The sequence below is a fragment of the Pelophylax lessonae genome (genome assembly GCF_965119305.1).
Source record: "Pelophylax lessonae genome assembly, chromosome: 11".
NCBI lineage: Eukaryota > Metazoa > Chordata > Amphibia > Anura > Ranidae > Pelophylax > Pelophylax lessonae.
The window spans coordinates 10,204,802-10,228,921 of record NC_138778.1 but is presented as its reverse complement, the minus strand read 5'-3'; the positions used below and the strand labels follow the sequence as shown (position 1 = coordinate 10,228,921).

The following is a 24,120-nucleotide window of genomic DNA, read 5'->3' as shown; positions in this document are numbered from 1 at the left end:
CGTAAAGGAGTTAAACACTCAACTCAAGCGCTATTTTACTTCTTATTTTTTCACTTTAACATTTTTTGCATTCACTGAGACTCACAGATTGGACTCGAAGTTGAAGGTCATTTTTCTCTTGGAGAATTTTGACCATCTTCTCTTCAAGCTCCTTCCTCCTTGCATCTGACTTAGCCAGAGCCTCCTTTGTCTTCGCAAACTCTTCCTTCATGGTGGCCATTTCTTTCTCTGATTCGGCACTCTTCAGAAGAGGCTTGATCTTGAAGTAAAGCTTCATCCATGGCCAATGTTTGACATTCATGAATGATCGGATGTTGTACTGAATAGTGAACACAGCTTCCCTGGAAAACAGAACAAAACATTTGTATCTCAGACTTAAAAATAATTACCATATGTTTTTACCCTGGGGTACAGACTATCATCCTAAAATATCTGTCAGGATCTTTGTCTCTAGAAGCTATGTCTAAAATGCTATGTCTTAAAAAGCTGGTCATTCTGAAGACATAAAATCAAAGTAAAAAAACTTGTTCCTGAATATTATTTGTCTGTGTAATATGTTTTTCTTACCAATCAGCATTATTTTTGTTAAATATTATAAATATATGAGTGGAAGTCCTTATGACGAAACACGTCAGGGTGTGTGTGCGCGGTCGCCTGATCATTGATGCTACGCTTGGCCACGCTACAGGTACCTGGAGGACACGGGACCGATGCAGCGGGGGTCACAGAGCGTGCATACCTTTACTGAATGCCTTCATTCCAATGTATTTCTGTAAGTAGAAACCTTGAGGGGAGAGGGGCTAGTGTGTTTTAATTTGTTCCATTTAAAAGTTGCGGAATTACACTATGTGCCCCCACTTTATTTATTTACATGATACCATGAATGGAGTGTTTTATGAAGGCTTTTAAGTGTCACATGGAACTTCGATCCTATAAGTTTGAAGTCACATATTGGTGGATTGGTGCATCCTCTGACGGAGAGTTTTGATCGAACGTCTGGTGAGTGTCCAGAGAGAGGGGGGAGCACCGGTTATTGGTGGAAGCTTGGTGGATTTAAGAGATCCTTCACACCCTTTTCCCTGTGTTATCGAACGTCTGGTGAGTGTCCAGAAAGAGGGGGGAGCACCGGTTATTGGTGGAAGCTTGGTGGAATTAAGAGATCCTTCACACCCTTTTCCCTGTCTTTTTTGGACTGTTACTCACTGGAACTGTTTGGAATTAAAACTTCAGACCCTGTCATCAATTTTCCCATGCAGGAGTGACCTTAATATTGTTATTAGCAGAATTTGATCATTAGCGCTCTAGTGTTGTAGATTTATCTATACGGTTTTAGATTCTCTATTACACCTTTGTCATTATAAATATATGAGTTGGGGAATCCATTCTTTAAGTGAACACACACCTCCTTTCCATCATCTTCTTGAACTCCAACCTCATCAGAAATCCTCTGCACAAAGCTTGAGTGCGTGTGATGACATGGGCCAAACGATCGTCTCGCATCTCTTCCAAGGTACCCAAAAGGCCAGCTTTGAAAAACACCTTCAGATTTAGAAAATACAGTGTTACAGTTTATAGAGCTACAAACAGTTTTCCCTTTTGTTGAACATACAACTGAAGAAAGTGGTAAGCACCTTGGTATGACCAAATTTGTATTGCGTGTGGTCAATATCAATGGATCCAAGAAGCTTCTCAGATGCCTTCTTGCTGTCGATAAAATGACCTTCTGGAATAGCACTTGCATTTAAGATTTTGTATCTAGAAAATAATATAGAAAATGTTTGAGCCATTTTACATATTCTGATGCCCTAAGATAATATGATAGCAAAAGTATCTTAAGTCCGCCATAGCCGGATCAAAATTCAGCCAGTTCAGCAGGAACCAGCTAAATTTAAATCCATCTATGGGCAGGCTGGTTGTACTGAATTCGATCCATTAATGGACTTCAGTACAACCAGCTTGTCGAGTTTTTTCCACCTGATCACTGCCGGCAGCAATAGCAGCCAGCAGTAGTCATTGGATTTTGCTGTTGGGAAGGGCTCCCTGTGCTCTCCACCAACCAGGGGCTGACTGGCAACTTTTGGCCCGGGGGGCAAGTACAAACCAGAGGCCCATGGCACATATTAAATAACGTAAAGGCAAATTCCCTCTTAGATAATTGTCATCAAAACAGGTGTACTCATTGGAAGATTTAGCTTCACCTACTGGTTTGGACACAATTGTAACATTTTTGATTTCCTCTAATTTTTGTCCTACTGACAATAGTCACCAGCAGGGCCGCCAATAGGGTGGTACCACCAGTCCTCCTGTAGGGGGCCCAGGCACACAGGGGGGCCCGGGCATCAGGGGGATCAGTGCGGCGAGTCAGGAGGACAATTACAGAACAATGCACTGTGTCTGTGTCTCTCCCTCCGATAGCGGAAACCTGGTTTCCCCCTGGGACGGTACTCACCGTCACTGGGAGTGAAAGGCAGATACGTAATGGTTTGGATTGCTTCAAATGGGGTCTGTATTTACACTTATGCTAATGTGCATTGTACTTCAATATCAGACAGGCTCTCCCTGTTGTTTGTGTAATGAGGTGGGATGTGTATTCTGTCCAGACAGCTAGATAATTAGCTCGGGTTAATTCTGTTTCTGTGTACAATTTCATCTGCATATAATAATGTAATCAGGCAACCCTGATCAGGCTGACCTGTGTGTGGTAATATAAGCAGGAGGGGGAGGTCCATGCTGTATATAAAGTCTGTGTGACTGTTCAATAAAGAGAGATCACAGGTGTTTTGTGTTTGTCACTGATTGTTTGCAGCCTTGTGCACATTATTTTACCATTTTTATTATTTCATTTAGGGTTTGCGCTGATTAGTATCACTGTATTTTTTAACCCTGATCAGGCTGACCTGTGTGTGGTAATATAAGCAGGAGGGGGAGGTCCATGCTGTATATAAAGTCTGTGTCACTGTTCAATAAAGAGAGATTTCCACTAGTGATGGGAAGTTCGACTCTTTGAAGTGAATCGGTTCATTTCGAGTCACTCACTGAAATGAACCGATTCATTGAATCGAATCTTCGGTTCACTTGCTGAGTCTACTGACAAGCAGTGAACCGAAGCTCTGACTCAACTCTATTCTAATGAGCTGAATCAGAGGAGTGACTCCTAGGTTCGGCAGCTCTCTGGGGATGTTTTCTGATGATTTAACTCCTTCTTGGCTTCTCAGAGCTGTCTCAAGCCTACGGTATGTCAGACACAATAAACTTTCAGGACTTCAGGTGACAGCTGTATATATTTAAAGCAGATTCTCATGGGCAAACTTCACAGTTAACATTGCCAGCTATCAGATCTGTCCCGTTTTTACAGATTATGCACAGGAATAACGATCAGATTTTACTACTGTGTGTGTACTTCGGCCACAGTAATAAAAGTATACTTTTATTCCTGTGCATAATCTGTAAAAACTGGACAAATCTGATAGCTGGCAATGTTAACTGTGAAGTTTGCCCATCAGAATGCAGTTCACATGAACAGAAACCTGCTTTCCATGTATACAGCTGTATGTGCTGGTGATGAACGGTTCTTAGTGTACTGAGTTCTAACAGACCGACTCATTGGCTTCGATTCATTTGACTCAGTAACCGCTGTACTGAGCTAATCAGGGAAATGATTCGACTCTTCTCACTGAACGGTTCATTACAGGCTTGTTTCTGGCCAGCTATTCAGTGTGCTGGTCTGGGAGACGCTGATTGGTTAGAGGGAGGAGCTGAGCTCCTCACTCTAGGATCATATTACCAGCGGCCCAGACCAGCTCTCCTTCACTGAATACTGAACTGTTTCCTACCGACTCGTTAGTGAGAAGAACCGAGTCACTCGGTTCACTGAAAAGAATCGATTCAAAAGAACGATTCGTTCATGAACCGGACATCACTAATTTCCACTACAAGCTAAGTTGTTGGCTAGCTTTGTATGAGGGCGGCTAGAATTTGATATCTATGTTCAGGACTGCAAGGAAGCCGTATACTGACGGAAGACCACAAGTACAGTGTGGGTCGGTGGTTCCGTTACACTCCCCCTCTCCCTCCTGCTGGCTTTTAGCTGCTGGAGTGAGAGACACAATGCATTGTTCTGTAATTGTCCTCCCGCCCCACAGATCCCCCTCCGTGTTCCTCTGTTTCCCCCAAGTGTGCCCGGGCCCCCCCTCGTTGCCCCCCCCCCCTCCACACATAGCTCCACCTGCTTCCCTGCTGCGGGCACACGGACAGACGGAGAGTGGGGAAGAGGCAGGTAAATATATAATTCTATGCCCATTCATAACTGAGCATAGTAAACTGCTTCAGCTCCTGATCATTCACGCATCCTCAATTCCTTTCTCTTTCACAAAAGTGAGATGTCAAGTCTGTTTAGACCCCTAACAGCTCAACCAACCCCCCCCCCCCCCTTTCCGAACAGAGTTGTACAAAAAAAAAAAATCTAAAAAATCATTCAAAAATTTAAAAAAATTAAAAAAAATTAAAAAAACAAACAAACTTAGAGGGGTTCCATGCACTAACTAAAATAAAAAAATAAAAGTTTAAATGTAACAAGTTTAGTTTCTTCAAAATTTTAGAGTCCTATTAATTTTAATATTATTTTATTTTATTATATTAATTTTCGTTGTCCTATTAAACCAAAAAGCTACAGGAGATGTCTCTTGCCCTTCCCCTCATCCTCACCATCCTCAGGTACAAAAATCCACATCTCTTCAAGTCTCTCATAATTCTTCTTTAGAGATTCTTATATAAGGAATATCTAGAGCAGGTTTGAGGTCATTGAAAGTCAATGCTTTTTTCTTACTGCAATGCAGGACCTAAATCCAATATCTGGGCTAAATGTAACAATTAGTTTAGTGTACGCTGTTGATCTCTAATGCCAAGCACAATATGTATGTATTAAGCCTTTGGTCAAAGAAATTGTATAATACCACCAGTTTTAAAGGTTGATTTTTCCAATCTCTCTATCCTGAAAACAACCTAACTCCACCCCTGCAGAGCTTTAAATTGGCAAAGCCTTTGATGGAACCTTTATAACTAGGGGCAAAGGCTTTTGCTCCAGTTGCTTTAACCTGAAAAATACCCTAGTGCACATGTGTCAAACACAATGCTCGCGGGCCGAATCCGGCCCTCCAGGATATTTCATGTGGCCCTCACATCTTTCCTAGAGCTGCAGCCCTTCTTTTGGCCTCCTCCAGACTCTGCACTTTCTGCTTCCCAGCTCCGACCCTAGCTTCTTCCCAGCAGCAACACAGGGTAAGGGGGTGCACTTTGATGTTAGGGAGGGTAGGGGGGGACTCTTGACATCTGATCTACCACCACATAGTGCCGCGGCCATGCCAATATCCCCTGAGGGGCTTCTGGTATTTATCATTATCCTCTTAGGGGAATTGGTTTTATGACCGTGGTTATCAAGGCTCATGTTTTTATATTGTGTTCATGTAATATTCATGATTTTTTTTTTTACAAAATTGTATGTCCTTTCTGTATTAATAAATTTTGGTATTTTTTCTATATGTGCGCCTATAAAGCCCATGTTTTTCCCTATACACTTCCAGTCATTTCTCATGAGGATGTGGCACAACTCTTATCTTGTGCATTTAGCCTGCCACCCCTTGTAATGCACATTTGCATTTATTGTTATATCTGATGTAAGGGGGTTGGGATACTCTGGACATGTAGTATTACAGATACACCCGGCCCTTTGGGGGCAATCATAATGCTAATGTGGCCCTCAATGAAGTTGAATTTCACACCCCTGCCCTAGTGTATGGGGAATGTGATGAAGCCTGGGGTATGACTTAGGAAACATTTTTGGAGCCTGCTGGCCAGTATCTATACTCCTACTGATTCAATTATGGACAGCTGCTATATCATCTGTATTGAATCTTCAGCCTGTTAAAACATGCACAAACTTTACATCAACATTGTAGAACTTTTATCTGTCTATCGTTAATATTCCCTCTCTTCATCTTTGCATTGATATTTCCCTGGCTTTGACACCCGGCTGTTTTGGCTAAGGTACCTCTGTTTGAAGTCAGCGTAAGCGATTCTGCTTGGGAAACCTTTTCTGCAAATCCTGATGCCCTCCAGCACTCCATTGCACCTCAGCTGATGCAGGACCAGGTCATGTTCCATGGCACCTTTAGGGAAAGAGATGGCAGATGTTTATAGATGCTTCTGATCAGCTGACTGCATGCTGATAATTTGGCACTCACTGCCCTGAATCTCACCTGGTGTTTTGGTCTCGTTGGGAATGAGGCATCGTACAAAGTGAGGATGAGTTGACCTAAGATTGCTCATCAATTTATTTAAATTTTCCTGTTGCAAAATGAAGTTGCATTGGTAAATTACCTGCAAGGACGGCAGTCCTAAATCTAAAACAACCTGAAAACGAACTTTACTAAATGTTATAATAGTTTATAGGACACCAGGAATGGGTCTTTGATGGGAGGTAAATGTTCTAATGGTTTGGGTTGTGCTTAGGCTTGTGACGGTATCAGATTTTCATGCTGCGATTAATTGATTAAGGTTTTGCCACGGTATACGGTATTATCACGGTATTCTATTATTAAATTTAAATTATTAAATTTCCACCTCACTTCAATTTCATTGCTGAATTTAGGGGCTTTGGTTCACTTATGCACATTATTATATAGTCAGTCAGTACAGACTCTGTGAACCAGGCCTAAAATAGGTCATCAAGCAGTGTCTGGCCTAACTGGTGATAACTGGTCCTGGCGCTCGGCTCCGATCCGATCCGATGGCCTGGTCATTAAGAGGGCAAATCCTTGTGGTCAAGAAGTGGTTAAACCTGAAGGAGGTGTTGTTTATAAATTACTTTACTATCGCTTTAGGCCTGGTTCACATGTATGCGGGTTGGCGGTTCACATGTATGCGGGTTGGCGGTTCACATATATGCGGGTTGGCGGCCCACATTTGCACAGGCATAGCAGCCCATTGATGTGAATGGGCTTGAGCTGCTATGCCTGCGTTTTCAGCTGAAAAAAGGTGCATGCAGAATTTAAAAAAATGCAGTGGCCATGAAATCCATCCTTCTTTTGCACCATGCGACTTACCTGCCGTTGCTGCACACGCAAACTGTTTTTAAATGCCGTGCCCACGTATACAAAAAATGCAGAAAGCTTGCCAGAGCAGGAACTGCAGGTTAGTCGCATGGTGCAAAAGCAGGATGGATTTCAAGGCCACTGAATTTTAAAAAAATGCTGCATGCACCTTTTTTCTGCGGAAAATGAGGGCATAGCAGCCCATTCAAATCAATGGGCTGCTATGCCTGTGCAAATGTGGGCCGCCAACCCGCATACATGTGAACCGCCAACCCGCATACATGTGAACCACCAACCCGCATACATGTGAACCACCAACCCGCATACATGTGAACCAGGCCTAAAGCAATAGTAAAGTCATTAATAGATAAAAACACCGGTCCTCCTGCAGGTTTAACCACTTCTGGATCGCAAGGATTTGCCCCTTTAAAGACCAGGCCATCGGATCAGAGCGCCAGGACCAGTCATCACCAGGTAGGCCAGACACTGCTTGATGGCTATATAATAATGTAATGTGGGCTGCTATGCGTGTGTGTGTGTGTGTATATATATATATATTATATATTAGAGCTGCACAATTCTGGCCAAAATGAGAATCACGATTTTTTAGCTTGGAATAAAGATCACGATTCTCTGTGTAACAAAAAAAAAAATTGGGATAACTTTACTGTTACGTTTTTTTTTTTTTTTTTTATTCATTAAAGTCTATTAATTGCGTTTGAAAGACTGCTGCGCAAATACAGCGTGACATAAAATATTACAACAATCGCCATTTTTTTTCTGTAGGGTCTCTGCTAAAAAATATATATAAAATGTTTGGGGTTCTAAGTACTTTTCTAGCAAAAAAAAAACTGATTTTAACTTGCAAGCAACAAGTGTCAGAGAAAGATCCAGTCTTTAAGAGGTTAAACTTCCTTTCTCCCTGGCAGAGGGAAGGAAAAGATACAATGTAAACATTTTTGTTTATAGTTACTGGGAGAGCTGTGTGAGTGAATGAGTCATCCAGCTCACTGAAATGTATCAATTCACAAGTCAGACCCAGGAGCAGAGAAACTCGGTATTTTAAAAATGCCACAATAACAATACCGTGGCTATGCAATACCGCGGTATATCGAATTACCGAAAACCGGCATATGTCTAGTTGTGCTCCCTTTAAGGGGGACAACAGGAAGCAATTGGAGTTCTCAGGGAATCTCATTCGCGCCATGTCAGGGGTTTTGGGGTTATCCGGTAAAGGGGGAAAACTGACTTTCAGTTTTCCCAGTAATTTTTTTGAAAAATTGATGGCTGCACTGTACTGATCCGCTCGATAGAGGGTCTGCTGGGGGGTGGTAGGTGAGAGAGGGCCACTTGGGGAAATTAACTCCCAATAAATCTGGCCCGACTAGATGAAAGGCAGTGGACCCTTGTTAAGGGGTCTGGGCTGCTACCTTAAGATTCGGCCTAGTGGTCGTTTCCAAAGTTTCTAGTGGTAGTCAGTTAAAGGAGCGCCCAAAATCAGCAATAAGAATCCCACTTGGATCAAAAGATCTTCGTTTTATTGGTAGCACAACATGTTAAAGCCAACGCCTTTCGGGGGGACAGAGACTCCCCCTTCTTCAGGATGTAAATGTTGCTATTCGGATCTGCAACCGACAGCATAACATTATCTTTTGATCCAAGTAGGATTCTTATTGCTGATTTTGGGCGCTCCTTTAACCAACTACCACTAAAAATTTCAGTTTTCCCAGAAATTAGAAAAGTGGTTGTAAAGGCTATGCATGAAAGTAAAGAACCTTCTGTGTGCAGCTGCCCCTTCAGCCCCTGCAAATAACTACCTGAGCCTGATCTCGATCCAGCGATGTGCATGAGAGCCGAGGCTCTCCCAGGTCTCTCCTTCCTGATTGGCTGAGATGTAATGCCAAAGGCTCCTGCTACTGTCAATCACAGCCAGTGAGGTGTGAGCGGGGGGGAAGGGCAGAGCCATGCTCTCTGTGTCTTATGAATGGCCCCTTAGCAAGTGGCTTGGTATGGGGGCACTCAGCAAGGGGGAGAGGCCCAGAGCACCGGCGGGGAACCTGGGAAAGGGAGGTTCCAGGCTGCTCTGTGCAAAATCACTGCACAGAGCAGGTAAGTATAACATGTTTATTTTTGTTTTTTTGGGGTTTTTCTGTTTCCTTTACAATCACTTTAGGTCCCCATAAAGGTCCTAGAATTTGGAGGCTCAGGAAGAGAACTGTGGGTGGGAAAGAGCCTCTAACCTTGACTACGGGTACTTTTTTCCTGAAAGGGTTATTCCACCTGTGAGAGAGGTGTTGAGTGGAACAGGGCACACTTGTGAGAGGTCTGTGGACTGTCTGGATACTGAGACGCTGTCTGGGGTCTTGTAACTTTTTTGGACCCCTGAAGCAGGAACTTTAAACTAGGGATCGACCGATATCATTTTTTCATTGCCGATACCGATACCGATATTTTCATCATCGCGTATCGGCCGATATTTTCGTACATTTAAAAATGTTTTTTTTTTTTACTTGACAGGTGTTCTTGTGGAGGGATCTGGGGGTCTAAAAGACCCCAAACCCCTATTCTGCACTTAAAAGCATTCAAATTGCCAACTTTGGCTGTTTTGAATGCTGTAATTTTTTTTAATCTGGCGCCAGTACCCGGAAGTGATGTCATGACATCACTTCCCGGTTTTTGCATGGAGACCCGATCAGAGCCAAATACGGATTTGATTGGGTCTTCAGCAGCCGTGCAGGCTGGTTGCCCGGGTCTCCCAGTGGGACAGGAGACCCGGCGAAGCCGCGGAAGGCAGCGGGAAGGAGGGGGGGGGGACGTCCCCTCCCGCTCCTTGTAATGACAGCCGACCGTCGGCTATGGACGCCGGTACCGAGGTGATGCCTCTAGCTGCAGGCATCACTCCGGTACAAGCACTTTCCGATATATCGGGGAAAGTGCATATCGGCCCTCAAAATATCGGCTTTGCCGATAATCGGTCGATCCCTACTTTAGACCCTGTTGTGGGACAAGTTTATACTGGGGGTGAGCCGAAGTTTTGTTTTTGTGCACCAAAGTGATGGACTGTTTTGTTTGTTTCATGCTGAAGAAAAGTTGTTTTCATTTGCCTTTGTGAAAAATAAAGACTGTTTGCTTGTACAAGGACAGCTGGCTGGTCATCCAGAATCCCAAAATATCACAAATACGTTCTGTATCATTGAATTATCAGCTCATCAAAAATACAAAAAAAAAAGTTAGGTGTATAAAAAATATATTCTCTTCTTCTAAAACATAGTAACAGCATTCAGTTCATGAATAGGATTCTCAGATTCTTCATCCCCCTGCCCCTACAAACAGGGCTGGAGGTTTATTTATAGGCTTCATGTTGCATGGAATCTGGCATCCCTTACAATGTCATTAGATTTTTTTTTTTTTTTACTGGGTTTCATCTTTGGTGAGCTACTTTCCCAGATTGTAACAAATCTAAAAAGATTTCAAATGTGCAGTTTGACCCATTACAACTTTGGGATGGATTGTGTTATTATAATAAAGACAGAACCTCCCATTTGACCCTCATTTACATAAATTTCAGTTAGTAGCATAACATGGGGGATCCTCAGACAGAAAATGCAAGTACAGCAAAGCATTGATGTGGCGTGTTGTATATATTTTTTTGACAATCTTAAAATATGCCAAATTTTTATAAATAACTTGAATTGTATAAATAAAATAAAACTATAATTATATCATTAATATTATATATTTAATTATTATAAAAATACATTTTATTATATTATGTTATATATATATATATATATATATATATATAGATATATTAATTATTATAAAAAATACATTTAATAAATACTCAATAATAGAAATTGCCTGTATAGAAAAGCGTTGATGTGGGGGTGTCGTATATTTTTCTTGACAATCCCTAATTAAGCTTAATTTTAATTAATAAAATAATTAATCCTTATCAACTGATTTCACACGCAAAGGAAATTTAAAAAACACAATTGGACAAGCAGCACACCGGATATGAAATTCAGTCACAATATTGTGACCTTGTGGGAACCTTACTTACCCTGAAGAGGGCAGACACGGTTTGGAAAGAGGAACCCTTCTTCTTAGCGCCCTTCTTTGAACCGCCCTCTGCAAGATGACAAGAGAGTATTAATAGTGAAGTGTAAACACAAACAAGCCTGCGGCTGGCCTGGCAGCTTGTGGTAAACTACGTCTGGGGGAGTGGGCAGCAGGGATCGACTCGTATCGGTTTTTCGTTGCCGATACCGATACCGATATTTTGGCCATTGCATGTCCATATTGGCCAAAATGGGCCGATATTTTGAACATTTAAAGTTTTGCAAAATAAACACAATTTTCGACACAAATCTGTTACTGAACAAGCTAGCGCCGGTTCACACTACCGCGACGCTACTTCCTGGGGCGACCTCCGAGATCGCGGTGCGAGCAGCACGCCGCGACCTCGGAGCGGCCGCCACGGACTTCATAACATTGAAGTCTATGGCGGTCGCCTCCTGGTCGCCCCAAAGAAGCTCCGGACCCTTTTTCTAGGTCGGAGCGACTTGTGTCACTCCTATTAGAACGGGTCCGCAGCTTCCCTATGGGAGGCGACCTGCGGCGACCTGTGAGGCGACCAGGTCGCCTCACAGGTCGCCCTAGTGTGAACCGGCACTTAATGTTCAGCCTGTAGTGGGTGGCTTGCTGGCTGGCACCCTTTGGTGGGTGGGTGGCTGAATGGCACCCTGTGGTGGGTGGCTGGCTGGTACAGGCCCAGGGCCTATGGCTGGCTAGCTGGTACAGGCAGGGCCTGTGGCTGGCTGGCTGGTACAGGCCTGTGGGTGTGTGGGTGGCTGACTGGCACCCTGTGGTGGGTGGCTGGCTGGCACCCTGTGTTGGGTGGCTGGCTGGCACCCTTTGGTGGGTGGCTGGCTGGCACCCTGTGTGGTGGGTGGCTGGCTGGCTGGTACAGGCCTGTGCGTGTGTGGGTGGCTGGCTGGCACTGGGCAGCTGTGAGTGGGTGTATGTATGTGGCGGCTGTGTTAAACACACTGTGTGCACTGTACACTCACTGTCCCGAGACTCCCCGACTCCAGATGAGGCTGAGGGAGACGGCCTAAGAAGGCAGAAGCTGTCCCAGTGCGTGGAGGCGCGTGGCACAATATACACAATGACGTCACGACAATATCGGCAATATTGGTAACCTCCGGGGCCGATTCCGATATATCGGGGAAAATGCATATCGGCCCTCGATATATCGGCCTTGATCCCTAGTGGGCAGGGGTGTATTTGCATGCAGACCGCCATAGCTAATGCCCACATGTGATGCTGGGCAACCATGATTAAAGGAATTGAAACTCAATGAATAAAAATGAGCGGACCAGGAACAGCCAGGTTGGGCAGGAAAGTGCTAAGTGATGCCAGGAAATTAGGTTCTATCTGACTTGCTGCAGTTTCTAATGCACATTGTGAGAAGCTCACAGTGTACAGTGAAATCAGGGCAAGCAATTTTAATACAGAAGAGGAGGCGGTACAACTGTGCAAGGCTGAAGGCAGAGCTGGAGGTCAGCTTTATTTGTGTGCTATGTTAGGGGAAACTATATCTACCTAAAGACAACAGGTCACAAGAAAATGCTAAATCCAATATGATTAACGGCAGGTATCATAGGGTTCACAAGCTCCACAGACTAGTCCCAATTGTAACTTTTTTGGACCCCTGAAGCAGGGACTTTTAACTCTGTTGTGGGACAAGTTTATACTAATGGTGAGCCAAAGTTTTGTTCACAAGCTCCACAGACTAGTCACCTCTATGCAAGCTTTTTTTTCAGTTTAGTCCCTTCTTTTTATGGTCCAGAGTTGGGACCCTCATGTTTTAATTATGACACTAAATAGAGGCAACTTCAAAGTGCTGCATGGCCATATTTAAAAACGTATGAGACCTTTAATGTGGCAGATTTCATAACGGGTTTTTCACTTGGAGAAATATTTTCTACATTTGCAGTGAGTTATTTCTCCCACAGTGCATGCCATCTTTTTCAGGTTTTTTGCTTTGTACACTAACCTGCGTCAGTGGCTGAATAGCTGGAGAAAAGGTTGGCCAAGGTCTTCATGGAAGATTTTTGGTAGAGCCCAATGACGGTCTCATTCAGTGGGTCCTTGTTCTTGTCAAGCCAGCCAGTGATATTGTAATCCACAGTTCCAGCATAGTGGACCAGGGAGAAGTGAGCCTCAGCTTTGCCTTTGGCTGGTTTGGGTTTCTGGAAGTTGTTGGACTTGCCCAGATGTTGGTCATACAGCTTGTTCTTGAAGGAGGCGTCTGTTGCCTTGGGGAACATGCACTCCTCTTCCAGGATGGAGAAGATGCCCATTGGCTATGCACAATTTAAGATGAGATATATTTACAGCACATTTTTTACAATACCTATAAGATGCACCTTACTGTAACAGAACAATATACCTTCTCAATAAGCTCAATGCAGGCAGCCAAGTCCATGCCGAAGTCAATGAATTCCCACTCGATGCCCTCCTTCTTGTACTCCTCTTGCTCCAGTACGAACATGTGATGGTTGAAGAACTGTTGCAGCTTCTCATTGGTGAAGTTGATACACAGCTGCTCCAAACTGTTGTACTATAAGGAAATAAATGTTAGCCACGCTGTGGAGGAATTGATTTTCGAAGAAAATCACTAAATTGGCCCATCAACACATTCAGTGTTAGCGGGAGAATGCATCCCGCAGTGCTATTGTATTCTGCCAGCAGGTGGGGGTGCGCAGGGAGCCTTCTCGGCTGGCAGGATCCAGACATTACTGCTAGCAGCTATAGCCACTGGCAGTAATTACATGTAGAAAAATCTGACTGGTTGGTTGGACCCGAGTTGAATGATGGATCAACTTGGGTACAATCAGCCTGCCCATACGTGGATCGAAATTCATCCAGTTCCTGCTGAACTGGGAGCCTTCTCGGCTGGCAGGATCCAGACATACTGCTAGCAGCTATAGCGAGGGCCGCCATCAGGGGGGTACAGCCCACACAAATGTAGGGGGCCCAGGCATCCCGAGGGGCCCTGTCCCTCGGAAATCCCCGGGCTCCAAGTTGGCACCTCCCCTTTTCTTCTTTTCCTCCGCTACACTGACAACTAGTCCCAACTCTGGCTGGTGCCACCCACTGCACTGGCTTCTGACTCCCATCCTGCTGCTGGCCACCGCTGTCAAAGTTATTGGTTGCTAGGACCGCCTGGTGTCCTAGCAGCCAATCATATGCATTCACAGGCCCCCGCAGAGGAGGAGGATGTAACCTGGTGGTCAGACCCTGGGGACCCAGGCCTAAAGCTGTGTAAGGGGCCCCAACATTTCTGATGGCTGCCCTAGCTAAAGCCACTGGCATTAATCACATGTAGAAAAATCCGACTGGTTGGTTGGACCCGAGTTGATTGATGGATTGACTTGGTTACAATCAGCCTGCCCATACATGGATCGAAATTCAGCCAGTCCCTGCTGAACTGAGAGCCTTCTCGGCTGGCAGGATCCAGATATTACTGCTAGCAGCTATTGCCACTGGCAGTAATCCCATGTAGAAAAATTTGACTGGTTGGTTGGACCCAAGTTGATTGATGGATTGACTTGGGTACAATCAGCCTTGCCCATACATGGATCGAAATTCAGCCAGTCCCTGCTGAACTGGCCAAATTAAATGATCACTCATAGTTAGTAGTACAGAGCTTACTTTACATTCAAGACACGCCTGTTTTCAGTGTATGTGTGTTGATCAAAACAACATTTGCTTACATCAAAAATTTCAAATCCAGCAATATCCAGGACACCAATAAAGAACTGCCTTGGCTGCTTAGTGTCCAACATCTCATTGATACGTGTGACCATCCACAAGAACATCTTCTCGTAGACTGCTTTGCCCAAGGCACCAACATTGTTGTAGACCTGGAAAGAGGATAAGAGACAAATGAAGCTTTATATTAGTTACATAGTTACATTGTTACATAGTAGGTGAGGTTGAATAAAGACAATAGTCCATCCAGTTCAACCTGTGTAGGTGTGTGTGGCTGTAATCATCTCTCATACCCCTGAATGTTCTGATCCTTGAGATGCATGTCCAATAGTCTTTTGAAAGCCACCATACTTCCCGCAGAAACCACCTCTTGTGGTAGAGAAATCCACAATCTTGTAGCCCTAACAGTAAAGAACCCCCCACGTTGCCTGAGGTTAAAACGCTTCTCCTCTAATCGCATTGTATGCCCCCGAGTCCTCATGCAATCCCTTCGACTAAACAGCTTTTTTTCTAAGCTGAGTTCCCCATTGAGATATTTAAAAATTGCTATCATGTCCCCCCTCAGACGTCTCTTCTCCAGGGAGAATAAATCAAGCGATTGCAGACGCTCTACATAATCAAGGTCCTCCAATCCCCTAATTAGTTTAGTTGCCCTTCTCTGGACTCTCTCCAGCTCCAACACATCCCTCCTGAGGACTGGCGACCAGAACTGGACAGAATACTCCAGATGCGGTCGGACCAGAGTTTTATAAAGTGGTAGGATTATAGTCTTATCTCTGGAATACATCCCTTTCTTTATGCATGCTAATATTCTGCTAGCTTTGGCAGCTGCTGCCTGACATTGCATGCTGTTGCCTAGTCTATCATCAACCAAGACTCCCAGATCTTTCTCCATTTTTGATTCCCCCAAGGGTTCCCCTCCTAACGTGTAATTGTTACATTGTTATATTGTTTTTTTTCTTTTAAAAACTTTTTATACAGAAGTCATTATAGTTACAGAACAATCATAAAAGACGAGATCAGTAAAGCTTAGCAGGTCTGCTATAAACAGCTGTCCAGAAAAACGTGTAGAAAATAGGATCTTGGTCTTGCACACCATTCCTTTTAAAAGACAAGGTGCCACTTGTTCAAGGTGCTCATTGATTGATTCATTGTTTAGTTGCACCCAATCAAAATACCATATTTTTATAACACGCACCTATCATTTTTAATAGGCTATTCCATTTCCAGTTTTCTTATAATTAAGTTTTTACAATATTTCGGATAGGTGATTTAAGCCTCTTCTCAAAGTACCACTTCTGGACCGGAAGATTTTCCCCCTTAACCACTTTAGGACCAGAGGATTTTCCTGCTTTACGTCCAGGCCACTTTTTGCGATTCGGCACTGTGCGACTTTAACAATTGCGTGGTCATGCAGCGCCGTACCCAAACGAAATGTACGTCCTTTTTTTCCCACAAACAGAGCTTTCTTTTGGTGGTATTTGATCACCTCTGTGCTTTTCATTTTTTTGCGATATTAATAAAAAAATGCGACAATTTTGAAAAAATAACAATATTTTTCTACTTTGACAGTTAAAAAATATCCAATATATTAAATTTTTGTCATATATTTAGGCCAAAATGTATATACAGTAACACCTTGGATTGCGAGCATAATTCGTTCCGGAACCATGCTTGTAATCCAAAGCACTCTTATATCAAAGCGAATTTCCCCATAAGAAATAATGGAAACTCAGATGATTCGTTCCACAATCATTTATTCATAAGTCCTTCAGTTTATAGTCCATATGAAAAGATTATAGCATTGCGATAGGTTATATAACCATAAAATGTCCATCCACAAATAGCCGCTTCCACAAGGGGATTAGAAGCAAAATCCAGCAGGAGCTACAGAGTATCAAAGAGAAGAGAGACACCTCTAAGTGTAGCAATATGGTTCCATTTAATGAAGGTACAACATTTAGCAACTCACATGGTTGATGAATAAAACAGGCACATCTAAGTATGCAGGCATCCGGGGTAAAGCTGTCCACATAGACCATCTTCTGCACCGCCGGCTGCCAGTCTGTAATCCTGACTGGGAAGACCACCCTGCAGTAAAGCGATCTGAAAGCGAGGGGCAGCATGGAAGGGATGATGTAGATGGCGGTGCGGAGGATGGTCTATGTGGACAGTTTTAGCCTGGATGCCTGCATCCTTAGATGTGCCTGTTCCTATTATCAACCATGTGAGTTGCTAAATGTTGTACCTTCATTAAATGTAACCATATTACTACACTACACTTCTCATACTCAGCTGTGACTTGAGGCAACTTGTATATCAAGACCCCGCTTGTATATCAAGTCAAAATTTATTTGAAAATTTTGCTTGTCTTGCAAAGCGCTCTTAAACCAAGTTACTCTCAAACCAAGGTTTTACTGTAGCTACATGTCTTTGACAAAAAAATTCTCAATGAGCGTATTTTTAACCGCTTTAAGACCGGAAGATTTTACCCCATTCCTGACCAGGCCATATTTTGCGATTCGGCACTGCGTTACTTTAATGGACAATTGCGCGGTCGTGCGACGCTGTACCCAAATTAAATGTATGTCCTTTTTTTCCCACAAATAGAGCTTTCTTTTGGTGGTATTTGATCACCTGTGCGATTTTTACTTTTTGCGCTATAAACAAAAAAAGAGCGACAATTCTGAAAAAAAAAAAAAAAAACAATATTTTCTTATTCTGCTATATAACATTCCCAAAAAATTTTTTTACATAAAAACATTTTAGGCCAATTTGTTTTCTGCTACATATTTTTGGTAAAAAAATCGCAATGAGCGTATTTTGATTGGTTTGCACAAAAGTTATTGTGTCTACTAACTACTGGAAATATTTATGTCATTTTTATTGTTTTGGTTTTTTTTACTAGTAATGGCGCCGATCTGTGATTTTTTGCAGGACTGCAACATTGCGGCGGACAGAGCGGACCCCTGATTGACATTTTTGACACTTTTGGGGGGACCAGTGACATTACTACAGTAATCAGTGCTAAAAAATATGCACACTGTCACTGTACTAATGACACTGGCAGGGAAGGGGTTAACACTGTGGTGATCAAGGGGTTAAATGTGTACCTAGGGGCATGTTTCTAACTGTGGGGGGGGGCGTGACTTGTGAAATGATCATAGAGACATGTGATCCTATATAGCAGGATCACAGGAGCTCTGTGATCATTCCAGAGAGAAGAAGGGTCAACTGTGTTTACAACAGCCGACTGTTCTTCTCTCTCAGTGGGGAGCGATCGCGGGTGTCAGGCGGCAATCGGAGCCGCCTGACCCGTGCATCAGCTTCCCCGCTGACAAACGGGGGCGGGAGAGCACTGGCGGCAGCATGCGCTCGCCCCCTAGCTGCCTACGTGCGACCGACATATACCTACGTCGGTTTGCCCAGGAGCGGCTGCCTGCCGCAGTATATCTGCAGTGGGCGGTTGTCAGGGCTGCTGTTAGAAATCACGGGCTCACAGACTACCTGCCTGGGCCCCCTCAAGAAAATATTAAAGATATATTTAGCTAAAATGACAACAAAATCACTATTAGCAGACACAAATATAACATAACTCGCATAATTCCTGCTAAATCTAATAAAAAAAAACTATGTTAAATAAAAAAGAAGATGAGATGAGAAAAATCTACAGGCTGGGCAGTTGGAGCTCAGTGATCAGAGAGACAGAGAGAGAGAAACAAAGTTACAATTTACAAATAAACTCCTGAGCAGAGATAAGTGCTGGAAGGGGGGGGCACACAGGGAGGGGGATTAGTGAGGGATGACTGTCTCTTTCTCAACAGATAAAAGCTGATAGCAGGGAGAGGGACAGATCAGATTCAGGTGCTGGAGGAAGATTTCTGTATTTGTTGTCCATCATTAATCCCCCTCTCTGTGTGGGCCCCCCTGTGTGCTCGGGCCCCCTACAAGAGGGCTGTTGGTCCCACCCTATCAGCGGCCCTGGCGGTCGTAAGGTGGTTAATAGATCCTCCAGCACACCCAAGCACCCTTTGACAATACATACATTCAGTGCTGGAGGTGCCGGAACTGCATTCCCCCACGTCCCCGCTGAAAAAAAAGCCCTGTCCTTAGGTAAGGCCACGTACCTGCTGCACAGTCTGCCCTTTGGTGACGTATTCATTTCCAACTTTGACCCTGGGGTAGCACAGAGCTTTCAGAAGATCTGCAGAGTTCAGACACATCAGGTACGCCGCCTTATCAGCAACTGGAAGAAAAGCAAACATATTTATCATTACAGGAATGAAAGTGTGCAATCTGAAATGCCCAAATACAGTTTGTTGTGTGCAGGAAGAATGCCCAACAAGGACTGTGCTGGTCCCCTTGCAGTGTTTTCAGATAAGTATTAGCAAAAACTGAATGATTTCACTTGTTGCCTGGAGATAATGTTCAACCCATTCCCTCCCATAACCTGTAGATGCCTTGTGTCTCCTTTAACTTCCCTGGCGGTATGATTCTTTCGGATTTTAGGTGCTGAAAGCGGTACCATTATTTTGCATGTAATTCTTAAGAATGAGCAGCCCAAACCAACTATTTACATATGATTTTTTTTACTGTGCGTTCTTCTTTATAACATCTCGGGTATGTATACATATATATATATATATATATATATATATATATACATATATTATATACTATATATATATATATACATACACACACACATATATATATATAAATATATATATATATATATATATATATATATATATATGTATATGTATATATATATATATATATATATATATATATATATGTATATATATATATATATATATATATATATATATATATATATACACACATATGTATATATATATATATATATTACGTATGTATATATATATATATATATATATATATAGTACAGTAAAACTGCAGGAAAGGGTACTGGGGGGCAAACTAATGTGATTTTTTTTTTTATTTTGTAATGTATCAGTGTGTTTGGTGTGTTTTACATTTGAATTTGCCGCTGGTTCCACTCCCCTGCGAACGTCACGTCGCAGGAGACGGAAGTCGGGGTACGGAGAGGATCGGGAGGAAGAACCGCCGCCAGACACCGCCGAGATACATCGCTGGATCCCGGTGACAAGGTAAGTAACCCCACTTTCAGGATCCAGCGATGCTTCTGGCGGTACCCCGAGTGTGGCTCGGGGTTACCGCTTTTGGCTCTGAAATTTAACCCCGAGCCACACTCGGGAATACCGCTAAGAAGGTTAATGATTGAAAATCAATCAGTCATGTGGTCATTATGATAGCTATCCAATGGTGATCACATGGCTTTGTTTGTAAACAGCTGACAGTGACAGTACAGTGTTTCCAAAATATTCCATAATAATTAAAAAAAAAAAGGAAAATAAGATACTCCTCTACCCAGTCAGGTCTAGGCTCCCGCCTCCTCTCCATAGTCAGGGTTTCCACCCATTTTGTTTGGTGATGACCCCCACCTCTTCTACTCAGCCTGGAACCTCACCTCTTCTTCCCAGGTAGGACTCCCAGTTTCTTTCCCAGCCAGAAGCCCCACCTTTTTGCCCTGGTCACCCACTTCCACTCTCTGGTCAGGTTCCCCTATCTTCTCCCCAGCCCACCCCCCCCATCTCCCCAGTCAATAGGACCCCTACCTCTTCTCAGGGGTGTAACAACAGGGGTTGCAATTGCATGGGCCCCATGCTGCAGGGGGCCTGTGCGGCTCCCCTGTACACCTGGATAGGAGGGGCGGCAGGGGCAGCATGTAGAGAAATCACTGTCCTCCTTTTTCCTCCTGTAGCTGCAGGAAGAAAATGGAGGAGATTGGTTCCTCTGTATGCTGCCCCCGCCACTCCTCCTATTCAGTTCACTTGTGTTCTGCTGTCTCTGGGCCCCTGTGTGCTCCCCTGGCCCCCCCAATGTGCTCCCTTCCCTCTCTTGCCGGCTGCTGCAGGGGATGTGTCACAATAGAGAACCAGGAAGGGGTCGGTAAATATGTAATTTACCAGCTCCTTCCTTTTCTGAATGGACAGAGTCATAGTCATTGACATTGTAAAAAAAAAAATATATATAATGATAAAAGATAATACAATTAAAATGCCAAAAAATAAAAACTACTGACGCCAGTGGGTGAACTTCCAGGATCACAAAGGTCACACTTGCGACTGGGCCCTGGCATTCCACCACCGTGGGGAGGCCCCAAGATGGCAGGAAGGAGGCCCACTGCAGAACTTGTGCAAGGGTCCCACCGCAGGACCGTAATAAAGGGCCCCGCAATGAGAATAAAGGGCCCCCTGGATCAGTGGGAAGAGCCCCAGGCTTGAAAGGAAGGGCCCTGGTCAGGGGTCCAGGGGGCCCTTCATGGTTTCTTGCACCAGGGCTCTGAAGGTTCTAGTTACGCCACTGCCTCTTCTCCCCAGTCAGGGTGCCAAACTTATCTCCCTGGTCAGGGTCCCCACCTTCTCTTCCCAGGCAGCACCCCCCCCCCCCTTCGTCTTTTCACATCTCCTCACCCTCTGTGCCTTCTGGCTCAGCTTGCTCCTCTCTTTGCTTTTGCTTGAACTTCATGTTTCCATAGTGCATGACAGCGCCGGTCAGCTTGTAGATGGAAAGCTTCTCCTCAGAAGTGAAGCCCAAGATGTCAATGGCGCTCTGCAAATAAGAACAGGAGAGTTACTTAATCTGGAAGATGGTCTTCACATCCATCACTCACAAGGATCAGTATAAAGAGAAGAAAATAACAGGAAATGTAAAAGAATAGGTTGATTAGACGTGTATTTTATAAAGGCACCTAAAGCCAAGGTCTTTGGATCATCCCCTCACTGACACCTGTTCTAAACTCTCCCCTACTACAGGACCACCTAAATAACTTGCACCTATCATCTTCTAAGGTAGCCACACCCACTGCCAGCCTGATTTCTTTAGGCCAGGGGTCTCCAGACTCCAGACTGTGACTGGAAAGTTTTGTTATATTTCACGCTGTTTGACCATTCGTTTATGTATACGACTGTAAAATCCTGTATTTGATACAAGCTACTTTCTGTAACTTTTTCTTGTTCATTACAAATTTCTCAATAAAAAATGTTATTGTTTAAAAAAAAAAAAAAGAACTGATCAGCGAACACACATAGTGTCGGAGATTGTGACTTGAGAACTATATAATGCTAAGAGAAGCTACGTTGAGTTAAATGACTTCAAAGAGATCCAAGCTGCCTCTTCCAGTAATGGGAATTCCTTATGACAAAGTGAATCCCATTCCAAACAATGATCACTAAGCCGCGCATTTAGAAAGTGAAAATAAAATCCATGTGTAAATAAATCACATAATAATAGTCCCCCTTTGACGAAGTCGGAAGTGACGAAACGCGTCGGGCGTGGCTACACGGCACACCGGAGAATCTGTCGGAGCCTTGGAGGCTGTTCCCTAGGGTCCGGTATACCAGCATGGAGGCAGTGAGGACTATGGGAATAACCCAGACCCCCTACTTTTAATCATGCGCTTTGCTGTTTAACATCTTGTAAGTGCATTTTGTTATGGCTTTATAATATGAGTCAATAAATGGATGCAAAGACCATATTGCACTGGTGGAGCTCTTTTCTTTTCTGTGGTGGGCTAATCATGAGAGAGGAGGAGACGTTGGAGGTTAACGATCTAAGGACGATCCCCCATGTTTAACTAGCGATCCCACTGCACATGAGCCCTGACCATGAGAATGGGGGGGCAATAATATGGGGTGAGTTGCAAGCTGATGGGAGCGGTATCACGATGGTGGTGGATTTATGGTGACCCAACTTTATCACAGGACTCTTCTTATCTGATCACAACTCTCGCCTAGAAATTCACTTTATGAACTGCAGTGTGTATGGAGCGCTTTTTGGACTGGTTCCTGTGCACATCTTTTTGAAGACTGCTATTTATTCATTCATTTATTTATGTGCCACTTGGTGATCATTGTTTGGAGTGGGATTCACTTTGGCATATTGAGTTTTATATTTAAAAGTTGCAGCATGATATTTGGATTTCACGATATCTAAGCGAATTGTATTGGATTTACTGGTTTTGTAAGTTTGACACTTATTTAAAGCTCGAGAGCTTTCACTTTATAATGGGAATTCCTTGTTTGATCTCTACTGTCAGCCAATTTTACATTAAAGTTCTTCCTGGACTTACATCAGTGGCCAACAGCTCCTCGGAATCATCAATGCTGGCCACGGTGATCTCCCCGTGGCTGACGAATGGGAAGTCATAGGGGTTGGTGGTGATCAGAAGCATGTCTGGGGAACAGATAACACATAAATTCAATACAAATGCCACTGTTGTTTGCTATAAATGTCAGATATACAAAATCTGTGTTAGGAAAACCATAGTAAGTAGGAACATCAATAAATCATAAGATCCAAACATGATTCATTTATTGAAACCTAAACTGAAAATAACAAGCTGGAATAAGTGCAATGTGTGCAATGCCGGATGGGGAGAGCTTTATATTAGGGATAGACTGGTATGTTTTTTTCAGGGCCGATACCGACAGCGATATTTTGGACACAACGTATCGGTATCAGCCGATATGGGCAGATATTTTGTACATTTAAAGTTTTGAAAAATAAAGACAATTTTTTGACACAGATCTGGTACTGAACATGTTAATTTTTGTTTAATGCATAATGGCTGGCTTACTGGCACCCTGTGGTGGGTGGTTGGCTGGCTGGCACCCTGTGGTGGGTCGCTGGCTGTCTGGCACCCTGTAGTGGGTGGCTGGCTTGCTAGCACCCTGTGGTGGATGTCTGGCTGGCTGGCACCCTGTGGTGGATGGCTGGCTGGCACCCTGTGGTGGGTGGCTGGCTGGTACAGGGCCTGTGGTTGGCTGGCTGGTACAGTGCCCTTGGGTGGTTGGCTGGCTCACTGGTACAGTGCCTGTGGCTGGCTGGCACCCTGTGGTGGGTCGCTGGCTGTCTGGCACCCTGTGGTGGGTGGCTGGCTGTCTGGCACCCTGTAGTGGATGGCTGGCTTGCTGGCACCCTGTGGTGGATGTCTGGCTGGCTGGCACCCTGTGGTGGGTGGTTGGCTGGCACCCTGTGGTGGATGGCTGCCTGGCTGGCACCCTGTGGTGGATGGCTGGCTGGCACCCTGTGGTGGATGGCTGGCTGGCTGGCACCCTGTGGTGGGTGGCTGGCTGGTACAGGGCCTGTGGTTGGCTAGCTGGTACAGTGCCCTTGGGTGGTTGGCTGGCTCACTGGTACA

At 44.1% G+C, this 24,120-nt stretch overlaps 1 protein-coding gene across 1 annotated transcript in view; it reads right to left on the bottom strand.

Annotated features, from left to right (window-relative positions):
* Positions 1-24,120, bottom strand: part of LOC309567094 (myosin-4) — a 77,277-nt gene that overhangs the window by 26,017 nt on the left and 27,140 nt on the right. Inside the window, exons 11-22 of the mRNA XM_082272418.1 lie at positions 23,050-23,153; positions 21,392-21,530; positions 18,998-19,116; positions 14,873-15,022; positions 13,546-13,716; positions 13,150-13,459; positions 11,152-11,219; positions 6,255-6,342; positions 6,047-6,164; positions 1,632-1,755; positions 1,403-1,539; positions 86-341 (exon numbers count right to left, since the gene is read on the bottom strand). Coding sequence (XP_082128544.1) covers positions 86-341; positions 1,403-1,539; positions 1,632-1,755; positions 6,047-6,164; positions 6,255-6,342; positions 11,152-11,219; positions 13,150-13,459; positions 13,546-13,716; positions 14,873-15,022; positions 18,998-19,116; positions 21,392-21,530; positions 23,050-23,153 — 1,784 coding nt within the window. The remainder of the gene's footprint in view (positions 1-85; positions 342-1,402; positions 1,540-1,631; positions 1,756-6,046; positions 6,165-6,254; positions 6,343-11,151; positions 11,220-13,149; positions 13,460-13,545; positions 13,717-14,872; positions 15,023-18,997; positions 19,117-21,391; positions 21,531-23,049; positions 23,154-24,120) is intronic.